Consider the following 12,405-nt stretch of genomic DNA (forward strand, 5'->3'; position numbering starts at 1 on the left):
AATATTTAAAATATTCTCAATACATTAATCTCAGAATAAACATTGCTGCTTTTTATATATATATTTTATTTCTAGTAGGAAGAGGATTTGTTCAAATTGGTCTGTGGTTTGACTTTACTATCAATAGGACATTCAAATCATTTATTGATAAAGCTTAATTTCTCTTCCATTGTTTGTGCAAATCAAGTCACACAGGCAACACAAATATGTATCAATCATGGCTCATGATGAATATTTATAATGCTTTCCTATCCTCAGGGTGCTAATCTCACTACATTAATCAGATGTGGAAAAGAATCTCACTTCTGATCAGTTCATTTCATTGTATGTTCATCACAATAATACAGAACTTTTTATTAGTTTTGTATAAATACTTATATATTATTAGTATTTTTAGTTTTTGTGTGTCAACCAGAAAAGTGATAAGTTATAAAATATTCTTTTTTCTCTATTAAGAAAAAATGAGTCTAGTATTGTTTTTATTCATGAATTGTTTCAAAATTCCAATTATAACATCAAAATTTGTGAGCAGTAATAACTGTGAAAATACTAATTTATTGAAATTGATATTTCACAATAAATTTTAATAAAAGGGGGTTTGAAGTACTTATAAAACCCCAACTGTAATCACATGGTAAACACTAAAGGAACAGATGTGTTACACTGCCCAAAACATACTAAAATGGCTGGATGTGTAGAAGACTCTAATCACCATGCAAGACTATCTCAAAACTTATTTCACAACACTAAAAATCACAAGCAGAGACTACAAGAATATACGAAAATAAAAACTGACAGTATAATCACAATGATAAAAACACCAAACTCTAAGAGGTAGTCACCAGAAGAAATCCTGACAAAACAAGAGTCAAACGCATTCTGGAACCTAAGAAACCCAAATACAATATAAAATTCTTATATTTTCAATGATTAAAAAGTTTACTGGTAGAAAATCTAAAATCCAGGTATTTAAATGAATAATACTGCAAATGAAACAATACTCATATTTGCAGAGAAAACTTCGACCAGGTCTATCGCCTACAAATCCAGCCTCCCAGCCATTTCGGAAAGTCATAATCGCAACAGCCAGGTCCATTCTGCTCACAGATGTCCGGCTGCTCTGCCAGACGTAACACAAGTCAAGTACCTGTTCCGGATAAATGGTCCACAAAGCCTGAAGTACTTACTGACATGCTACCTGTTTCTTCCCAGAACGTTCACTCACCCCTGGTCTAGACATATGCTGGTAAGTGTGCAATGAATGATTGAACAGCACTACAAAAATTAACTTTGTAGGTCATAATCTAAGGCCTTCAGCCACAAGGAATGCAAGATAGTAGTTAGGTCAAAAATTACTTTCCTTTGTATACCTGAAATGGTCCCAACATTTCTCTCCTTTCCATTTTCCAGAGTCTAGTATCAGAGCATTTGCAAGATTTTATTAAAAGAATTAAGGTGCTGTCCAAATGAACTTTCTGCAATATGGAAAGAAGTCTATATTGATATTGTACAACACTGTAGCCACTAGTTATATGATGTTCCTCAGCATTTAAAATGTAATTAAATTTTTATTATGGCTACAATATTCTACAAGACAGACTGAACTCAACTAAATTACTATTTCAAAGTAGACTCTTAAAAAAGTCCCCCCCCCCAATTAGAGGAAACATATGAGAAAGATTTTGGGGTAGAAATGGAGCAAATTCAGCTCAAGAAAGATTACCTTAACTAGTAAGCAAAATAGGCTCCCAAATGCTTCATTATCCTTCCATCTTCATTCAAAGAAGATGTAAGATGTGAAACTATTCACTTTTTTTCTTTACCAGAAGCCCTGATAATTTTGCTTATATAATTGTCATCTTCACTATGCTAGAAATCTAGATGAATTACATAAAGTGTATTTTTTAGTTTGCCTTCCTTCAGAATGCCATCTCTTACAACTTTCAGTTCATTTCTTCGGACATTTTAAAAATGCTATACAGATGTCCAAGGTATGAAGGTACATAAGACTTCCATACAAAAGTCCTTAATAAGTGGGTACATAGAAAAACTATAATCTCTTCTTAATCTGCAAAATTTTGTCACTTTTATTATAGAAAAATCATTTCAATAGTCAAATCTTCCAAATGATATGTCTTCAATCACATGATAAAACATACCCAACTCACCTACCGAACTAGTATTAGAAAATGGAAGAAAAACATTTTAAACTTTAAGTCAAAAAAATAGAACTCTCCTATGGTTTGCTCTGGGTACATACCAATATGGGCCCAAATAATAAAGTAAATACTGATATAATTTTTCAATTACATATTACTAATTACACACTGCAGATCAACCAAGTTCCAAGTTACTTGCATTACTGAAGACACTAAAATATACACAGTTTGAAATAATACTCTCAAAAGACCCATGTTTGCTTGAGATGAGTGCCTCACTACATTTTTCAGTTATTTAAATGTGCTCCCTCAGAGAAATCGCCAATTATATATGTGTTTAAAGCAGCTGGTCAAATAAATTTCATGCGTTTTGATTTTAAAAGAGCTGATTAATAAGTGTTACAAATTTCTTTTTCAATTGGTAGTTAGTTGAAAGATAAAAAATAGTTTAAGGGCACTTCTATTTAGGTTTTTCTTCTGCAGTTTAATCGGTTGTTGCGGCAGGAACTTTAACAGAGAGGTTCCTTCTGGTGTTGGTGATGTGCCGCTGCTGTGCCAAGAATGAGCGCGCCGGGGGAGCGCCCGCCCCGGACTCCTTGCCCACGCCGCCGCCGCTCACAAGCCGAGACTCCATGCCTAGCTTCTGGAACGCCAGACTCTGAACGAAAACAAAGGAGTGACTCGCATGACTATGTAGGGTTGCAAAGTGCTTTTCACAAACACAGTGCTTTTCACAATCCTCAAAATGATCATGAGCGGAGGGGAGAAGGCAGATGGAATAGAGAAGGGATCACTAGGAAAGTGATGGCTGGAGGAACCAGCTGGGATGGGAGATGTGTGCCGAAAGTAGATAATGGGCCAAACGTGATGACCTCTCAGTGTCTGTGTTGCAAGCCATAATGCCCAAAAGTAGAGAGAGAGTATGGGGAATACTGTCTGCCACAGAGGCAGGGAGAGGGTGGGAAAGGGGGGTATACTTGGGATATTGATGGTGGGGAATGTGCACGGGTGGAGAGATGGGTGTCAATCATTGTGTGACTGTAACCCAAATATGAAAGCTTGTAACTATCTCATGGTATTTCAATAAAATTAAAAAAAAAATCCCATAAGAAAACTGTTTTCCTTCTTGTGATAGGGCCCAAATAAGGGTCGCAATTTGTTAGCGGAGGCATGGGAGATGGTGAAACAGGGATCGAGGAGTGAATGCTTCTCGTGTGGGAACCCTGAGTTCTGTTCCCATCACTACATGGTGCCCCCAACCCCAGCCCCCAGAAACCACCAAGTTTGGTCTAGAGACAAAAAAAAACAAACAAACAAAAAACAAAAGCAGAAGCTAATTCATCTGCACGTGGTAAGGCTAGTTAGGGGACAGCCATCAAAGCATAAAACCTAATTTCTCCATTCCGAGACACCGCTAAATGTGAAGTCATTAGAAATAGTAGCTAAGACTAATGTTCTAGTATTAAGCTTATTATAAAAATAACAAAGTGTCAAAGCACGTTTTTGTGTTTGGACCGCCGCTCCACTCATGATGAGGAGGCAAAGCACACCAGCAAACCTTAGATCCATCGTCCTCAATGTGGTCACTGCATTAGGGATTTGTCGGAAGCACAAATTCCACCCTTGGACTACCTGTACTTACTGAGTCAGAATCTTTGCAGGTGAATTCAACCATCTGTACTTTAACGTGTCTCTGACACACACCAATTTTTGAAAAACACAAGAGTGCTCAAATATGCTATTATTGACCAACATACTGATGTGTGACAAATTACTGTCATAGCTGCTGGGTTTCTTAGCGAGAGGATTCACTGTGTCTCTTATTTGACCACAGGACATACTTTTACCGTATGACCACCGCTATTAGTGGCTGTACAGTGCAGAAAAGCACTTAAATCATAAAAATACGCAGCTAAAAACGGAATAAGTCATGCGATAATTGGCTTTAATCTCTTTGATTCTTTATATTTCGAAAGTGGTGACAGAAGAACAAAGGTCTCAACCAGGATGACCAAATAGTGTGGGGATGCGGCAGGGGGACAATCTACAAACACTTCAGACACAATTTCCTTCAAGACCTGGCGAAATAAAGCCAGATTTTATCAAACAGAGAAAGTGCCAGGGAGGGCAGGAGGGAGGGGTAGATGGAAGCGGGGGAGGTGAGAGGAGGAAGCAGGGGAGCACAGACCAGAAGAATTAGGCATGTTTGGCATTCTGTGTGCTGATATCTCCCTCAGAGTGAATAAGCAGCAGCGAAGATGAGGTCAAAGCTTTATTGTCTACTCAAAGTGCAACCCAACAGATCTCTGCATTCCTTGGAATACCGCTACTTTTGAAAATATGTGACTGGTACTAAGAATGAAAAAAATAAAATTCATTTAAATTTTTTTATACAGGGGCCAGAGAGATACTACAGGGGTTAAGGCAGGAGGCTGTTCCTGCTTAACATCCCAGCACTACTCGGCCCTCTGAACATTGCTCGGTGGAGCGCTGGAGCACCACTGGAGTGGCCAGCAATTCCCAGAACCTGGGGGTCTGAGCAGCATCACATCCTGTGGCCCTTACAATGAACCACTGACCCAGTGGGCTGAGAATAGCCAGCCGAACCCCCAGGCCACCTGAGCGCCACTTGGGAGAACCCCACCAATTTTTTTAAAAAAAAGAAACTTTTATACTATTTTCATCTTTTCTCCTTACTAGGATAGAAAATTATTGGAGTATTTCTGAGTAAACAGCACTATATTTAAGGAGATATGAGCTCAGAGGATATTACAAGAAATGTGCAGTTTTCAGACGCACTTGATTTGACATTACTCAGAACAGAAACGTATCCACGTTTCTATGGAAATCCTTTATAGAGCTGAATCACTTGTTTTAATTAGCTCAAATGAGGGAAAAATATATTTCTCAATTATTATGTGTATACTTCATGTGTAAAATTTGATGAGTCACAAAAACATTTTCTAGGGACTATAAGCATCAAAATGAAATGATAATGTTTAAGGACAATGCATACTAGAACTGGTTTATGAACATTTAAAAAAAAAAAAGAATGTAACAGAAAATGCCATAATACAACACACATAATCAAGGTAAGTCCTATTCAGTTTTTTTTTTACTTGTTTGGTGGCCATATTCGGTGGTGTTCAGGGCTTATTCCTGACTCTGCACTCAAGAAATTATTTCTGGTGGGCTCAGGGGACCATATGTGGTTTTGGGGATTGAACCCTGCAAGGCAAGTACCTTACCCACTCTCCTATCTCTCTGACCTCTTTAGTTAGTTTTATATGTAAATATTCCAATTTGCTGATTTGTGGTATATTTGAAAAACATTGTTATAAACTTCCTGTCATTGGACTATTTCAACTCACCTTATTATACCAGGCAGAAACAATGAGTTTTTCTTCATAATCACGGAATTTTGCTACTTTACATTCACTCTGGAAAAAAAAAAAAACAAGAACAATGAAAATTCTGCTAATTGCAAGTAATTTTTCTCACTAAACCCATTAACTGAAAGCATTTGAAAAATCACTGTAAGAAATATTCAAAATGTAAACTGATTTGTGGAGAAATAGGCACAACAGCTTTAGAAAAACGTAAGACTAAAACTAGTAAATATTCCAGGAATTTTATAGGTAAAACAGACATTAAATCACAAAAAGACTAGTGATCCTTATGATATGGCTTTAATGAGAGGAAAAAGCAACACATGCTCCAGGTCAAAGCAGATTTGTCCTATAGAGGAGTTAAAATCAAGGCAAGACGTAGTTGAAGAAATCCTTTACAATTTCTTATAAAGGCCTAGTATGAACTGCTACCTCATTTCTTGGTGTCCTGTACACCAAGAATTTTTGTTGAGTACCACATCTGACTTATGTATGAAATTATAATCTTGAGGCATATGAGTGTGGCCACAGTGGGATGTTGTTCTGGCAGACACCCACTCAAGGCAGAGGCTCTCCAAGAAAGAGGACAGAATTCCCTGTGTTACTTGAACTTTCTCCCTGTTCACAGGGTGCACAATGAACACATCAATCAGTGGCCCGCAGGCATGGTGAGAGGGAGCGCTCTGTCACACACTTGTTAGAAAGGCACGTTCCCAGCACCCACAATCCTGGGCATTCCCGTCACGTCCCACAGTGATGAGAACAGCTTAGATGTCAGACATGCAGGCAAAGTTTCATTGTGTTACAAATGAGGAGTATCTTGGAGGAGGGGTACCCGGGTCCCATACAGTCATAACCCTGGCCTCTGCTGTTTATGAGACTTCCTACGCTCCGGCTCTACCCTCATTACTCTGAAACATGTCATCAGAGAAACTTTGCTACTCCAGGTGGGGGTGCCTACAGCTGACCTCACCGGGCCTACTCTGGAGGGGAGGCAGAGCCCCTCCCTACTGGGTGGGTGCCAGCTGCCTCCACACCCAACCTGTGCCGTATTAAGGGCCCATACCACGACTCCTGAAGTGTGGGGCCTTGCAACAGGTCCACCCAACAACTGTGCTGCTTACGGTCATTCTTCCTACAGTTCTGTGAGGATGGACAGAGAAAACAGAGAACAATCTCCGTTTAATCCCTCAGCATCTTCAATGGAGGGTAACTACAAAGATTCACCCCTAATGCAGCAAGAACACTAGAAAACCAATAGGGAAAATGTGCAGAAAACCCACCAAACTCGATAAACTAAAATAAAATCACCAACGTAATTAACTCCAGAAAATCCTCAGTGTATGACAATATAAGAGTAACCAGAGTCCCTGAAGAACAGGAAAGCAAATGTGATGAAGAAACAATAGTCAAAGAAATCGTCATCATCATCATCGTCATCATCATCATCATCATTATCATCATCCCGTTGATTGTCGAATGTCTCCATTCGTCCTAGCTCTAAGATTTTAGAAGCCTCTCTCTACTCGTCCTTCCCAACAATGCCACATTGGACACTCTTTCAGGGTCAGGGGAATGAGACCCAGCTTGCTACTGGTTTTGGCATATTAATACACCATGGGGACCTTGTGAGGCTCTCCCATGTGGGCAGGAAACTCCCGGTAGTTTGCCAGGTTCTCCTAGAGGGAGAAGTAGTCAGTGAAATCATCAATAAGATTCCCCAGAGCTCAAGATTACAGGCACCTAGATGGAAGAGGTCCAAAGGTTCCCAAGTGAAAATAGACCCAGTTAGGAAAACTCCAAGACACATTATACTCAAAATTACAAAATCCAAAGATACAGATAGAATACTGAATGTAACAAAATAAAAAAAAAGGAATTTATAAACACAGGAAAGCAGATCAACCAAGTGAGACTCTGTGAGCCTGAAAAATATGGAAGAATGAAGCACAAAAATTCAACGAAGCGAATACCTCACAAGAATACTCTACCCAGCTATATTATCATTCAGACTTGCAGGAACTACATGGAGCTACATGGACAGGCGACAGCTTAGGGGACTCAGAGCCTTAAAACCAGTTTTTAAAAAAGCATGAAGAGTTCTTATTACTTAGAGAGTATCATGCTAAGTGAAATGAGTCAGAAAGAGATGGACATAGAATGACTGCACTCATGTGTGGAATATAAAATAACATAATATGAGACTGACACCCAAGGACAGTAGACACAAGGGCCAGGAGACTCGCTCTGCAGTTGGGAAGCCTGCCTCATGTGCTGGGGGAAAAGTTAGTTGGGATGCAGAAGCGATCACTAAGTCAGTGATGGTTGACAATGATGTCAACCTGCTCATCAAAGTCAATGATGTGCAGGTCTAGGGGTGGGACGAATCCTGAGGGCATTGGTACTGGGGTTGGTGTTGGAATGCTGTCTGCCTGAAACAACTCTATTACAACCAACTTTGTAAATCATGATGTCTCAAACATTCCTGAAAAAAAAGAAATCAATGGTTGGAGAGATAGCTCAGGATGGGAGATGTGTGCGAAAGTAGACTAAGGATCAAACTTGATGGCCTCTCAGTACCTGTATTGCAAACCATGATGCCCCGAAGTAGAGAGAGAGAGTAAGAAGGAAGGTGCCTGCCACAGAAACAGGGTGTGATGGGATGTGGGTGGCGGAAGGGATACTGGGGATACCGGTGGTGGAAAAAGCGCACTGGTGGAGGGAATGGGTGTTAGATCATTGCATGACTGAAAGTCAATCACGAAAGCTTTGTAACTGTACCTCATGGTGATTCAATAAAAATTTTTTTAAAACACAGAGTTCTTATTAAGGACAGGAGAAACTACCCATCATGTGCCAGAGTCTAGCACTCACTAATGGTGCATAGAGTTGCTCTCTACTAGATTAAGAAAGATTAAAATCAGATAAGCGATCATCAAAAACTGACCTGTACTCATTTATTATCTGATAATGCTATCTGTCATTCCTTTCGAGTTTTATTGGACCAAGAGATATGTAAAATTGTTATAAATATGTGAAGGGGGCAGGTTTAGGGGTGGGAGGGAGCCTGAGGGCATTGGTACTGGGGTTGGTGTTGGAATGCTGTCTGCCTGAAACAACTCTATTACAACCAACTTTGTAAATCATGATGTCTCAAACATTCCTGAAAAAAAAGAAATCAATACTGCTGTAAACCATGATACCTCAATAAAACAACTAATTTGGAAAAAAAAAAGAAAGAAAGAGAAAAACTCTGCTATTGGAGCAATGACTTAGTTCAAAGTACATGAACTCTCTATGGAGAGAGAACTGTGCCGAGACCGCGAGGAAACTTAATACAGGAAGGAACATATGAACAGACTCTTAAAAATGAAGAGTATTTCTTCAGGATACCCATTTCTACCTTTTTAATACCAGCTTATAGGCCTGCATGCACAAAGTTCACATAAAACTGGTGATTTAAGTCTTTTATAACAAAATATTTCTGCCACAGCCCCTGGTATTCCAAACTTCCTGTGAATCTCGATCATTAATATCAAATATACTTTATCAACTACCAAATTTCACAGAAGAGGAGATGCATTAATATGGAAGATTTACCTCCAGAATTTCAATTCTTCTTTCTTTCTCAGCCAACTGCTTTCTAAGTAGCATTATTTCAGCTGAAGCCGGATTTAATTTTGGATCTAATGTTTTTATTACCTAATTAAAGAAAAAAGAAATACTTTTAAATTTAAATTATTAATACTGAGAAATAGAAAGACAGGCCATAAAATTTTCATTAGGAGGAAATTTCCTAGATATACGAAGAAAAATCATTTTTTCCCTATTTTTAAATGGCATACAAATTCAGTGGGAAATGAATTATCTCGAAAATCACATTTCCCTTCTCCAAGACACAGTAAGTGGATAGTTAATTAATTTTGTCAAATTGGCACACTGAATTTTTGAAAGAATTCTTGTTATACTTACATGAATTGAGTTCTGAAAAATTAAAACAAACTCTCTAAGTTTATGAAAGCTTGCTGATTGTACAAAGAAAGTGTATATGTCAAAAAAGTCTTCACAACTGTCTTACTGTCACAGTCTAGTTAATGCAATTCAATATATATGATCAATATTAAAGGATTCAGATATTTTGTCTGTTAACACTTGGGTGCCCAATGATATTTATGTGAATTACTAGAATTTGGATAAAAAGGTATCATTACATTGTTGACCCAAGAGATACTACCTATAGTCAGCAGTATAATAGGATATCAACTTGGATATGAGTTATAAATAAGCAAAAAACTACATTTCCAATAAAGTTGTCTATATGACAGTTACACATCTACCTTTAAAAAAAGGGGGAAATGTCTTTTATATGCACAGAGGTAAAGGAGAAAGACTAGAAGGCAATATGCCCCCAAATAACTGCATCTCATCTGAAACTCCTAAGTGTGATCGTGCAGGACAAAGGTGGGTGGGATGCAACAATATGAAAAACCTGGTACTTCCTGCCAGAAACGGAGATACAGCAAAGAGCTTAAGTCACCATTCAACTATGAAGAAAATATTGTAATATGTTACCTCTAAGTAAGATTAAAAGTATGGTCGTGAGTTTAACTTAGTAGGCACTTAATATACATTAAGTGACATTTTATAACATGAGAAAATGTTCTACAACCACAACCATCGCTATGATGTGCAGTGCTAAAATGCACTATTACCAAAAAAACAATTACAACCAAAAAGTAACAGCAGTTGTCTCTGGGAGTCTTCCTGTGTTTCATTTTTTCTACTAAAAGAATTTATGCTTTGTAACTGAACGACAAACTGGACTGCTTGGATGCTTGCCAAACCCCGCCTGCCCCCGTGGAGTCCTGTGTAGCTGAGTCTGTGCGAAATGAGAGTTGGCATGGTCAGCGTCCTTTGCAGACCTGACTGGTGACAATACTCCCAGCTAAGCTATGCTGCTGTCTTCGTCTAAGAGTCAGGCGATGTCCAGTGACCTAGGAAACCTTGGTGAAGAAGAGCGAGCCTTGGAAAGAGGGCTCAGCAGAGCCCGCACAGCCCCAGAGTGGCATTTCAAGTTATCAAGAAGCAAGGTTCTACCCAGATATCCCTAGGATCTTGGCATTTATCTGCTGCTGTACAATTATTTTCAATTAATGTAATTATTAAACATATTAAAAAATAAGTAGAAAAATGACAAATGCCTTAGTCATATTTTACTTCCATTTATAAAATTACCTCCTACAGTAAGTAGAAAAGATTGTTTGCATTCTCTAATACTTAGTTTATTAAAAAATAAAATGCATGCTACTCATGGAAATAAAAGACTTTCTAAGACTTGAACTTAATAGATACTGCAAAAAAGGATGAAATACAGGGAAAAATAATTTTTCTAGTAATAACTCTGGTAAATTATTATTAATAATAAGTCTAGTAAACTTAACACCTAATCAACACTAAACACTAAAACAATTTTGCAAAGCCAAACTTTCCCTAAATATCTGTTTACACTCTGAGAACAAATGATTCCGTAAGTTGTTTTCTTCTAATGGGGTCACTACAGTCCCTGATGTAACCGGCCCCATCAGGCCAAGTGTGTGTTTTATTCTGAAGATGATGAGCTGTGAGGAAAGAGAAGGATAGCCCACAGGTTGCTGACAGGCGAGAGTTGGGGAGGAGGGTCACAGGGTCCTGACACCAGAATAAGTGCAGCAGGGGACAATGGGCCTGATTAGAATGCAGGTCAAGGAGGTCTAAGTTAGGAATGACGAGAGACTCACGTTTCTAGCTTTTTCCAAGTACATTTTATATCTTTCCTCCATTGCTTTCATATCTTCGTCTTTCTTCTGAAGAGCCGCTTCAAGTTCACTGATCCTTTGGGCTGTTATTTGAAAACAAAAATCGGACTTGAGCAATTATTGCCTATCTAAAATATACCATCCTCACACAAACACACGAATGTATTACTCAGAGTTTATTTCCTAAAGATCGTGAGAATTTTTAAGAAACCTTTAGCTTATTCCTTGTACTGAATTTTTAAACTTTTGAGCAACCAGTATGTCAACTGGTTCTTGACCACATTTTCCCTATATTTTAATCTATAACCTGCTGTGACTAATTTTCTCCTATGGGATATTTCAATAGGCAAACATATTTCATAGTGTATACACAGCCATCTTAAGAAAAATATAAAGGATTCCTTCTACTTAATGTTTAAAGTTCATTTTAATCTGATTTTAAATCATTTGTTACAATTCTATAGTATTAATTCTACTACATCTTACAATGTTTGATACTCCTATATATCAATTCATTTTTTAAAAAATTGCTTTAATATTAGATAACTATTGATTAAATGATTCAAAACTACGATGATTCTTATTTGCCATATATGTATCTCTGCATTGTCCAAGACCATAACTATAGTCTGACGCAGGCTAGTAGAATTACCTACCATTCTGATTCACATCTGGCTGAAGATCTTCGATAAGCTCTTGTTTCTTCTGTAATTCTTCATGGACCTCTGTTAGTTTTTCCCTAGGTAGTGGAAAAAGCATGGAGGCTCTGAAGTTGAAAAAGACTTTGGACTAAACGCTGGCTTGTGCCACATAACATTCATGGACTGTGAAGAAGTCAACTTTCTGGCCCTCAGTTGTTGTTTTTTTTAAAAAAACTGTGAAATGGGAATAAATACCTGCCAACCAAGGGGTGGATGAGAAAACATACACTGCTGGCACATGGCAGGTGCCAAAAATGTTCATTTTCTTGACATTTGCCATGCTCACTTCTCAAGAAAGTAAAAGGGTAATGTCTTATAACATAAATAAACATTTCCACAATACCCAGTTGTGATAGCTGTC

The 12,405-nt window shown here is 38.2% G+C and overlaps 1 protein-coding gene across 1 annotated transcript in view; it reads right to left on the reverse strand.

Annotated features, from left to right (window-relative positions):
* Positions 1-462: 462 nt before the first annotated feature.
* Positions 463-12,405, reverse strand: part of HOOK1 (hook microtubule tethering protein 1) — a 65,356-nt gene continuing 53,413 nt past the window's right edge. Inside the window, exons 18-22 of the mRNA XM_055138696.1 lie at positions 12,000-12,082; positions 11,326-11,426; positions 9,149-9,250; positions 5,531-5,599; positions 463-2,817 (exon numbers count right to left, since the gene is read on the reverse strand). Coding sequence (XP_054994671.1) covers positions 2,644-2,817; positions 5,531-5,599; positions 9,149-9,250; positions 11,326-11,426; positions 12,000-12,082 — 529 coding nt within the window. The 3' untranslated portion in view covers positions 463-2,643. The remainder of the gene's footprint in view (positions 2,818-5,530; positions 5,600-9,148; positions 9,251-11,325; positions 11,427-11,999; positions 12,083-12,405) is intronic.

The sequence above is a fragment of the Sorex araneus genome, chromosome 5, assembly GCF_027595985.1.
Source record: "Sorex araneus isolate mSorAra2 chromosome 5, mSorAra2.pri, whole genome shotgun sequence".
NCBI classification, from domain to species: Eukaryota; Metazoa; Chordata; class Mammalia; order Eulipotyphla; family Soricidae; genus Sorex; species Sorex araneus.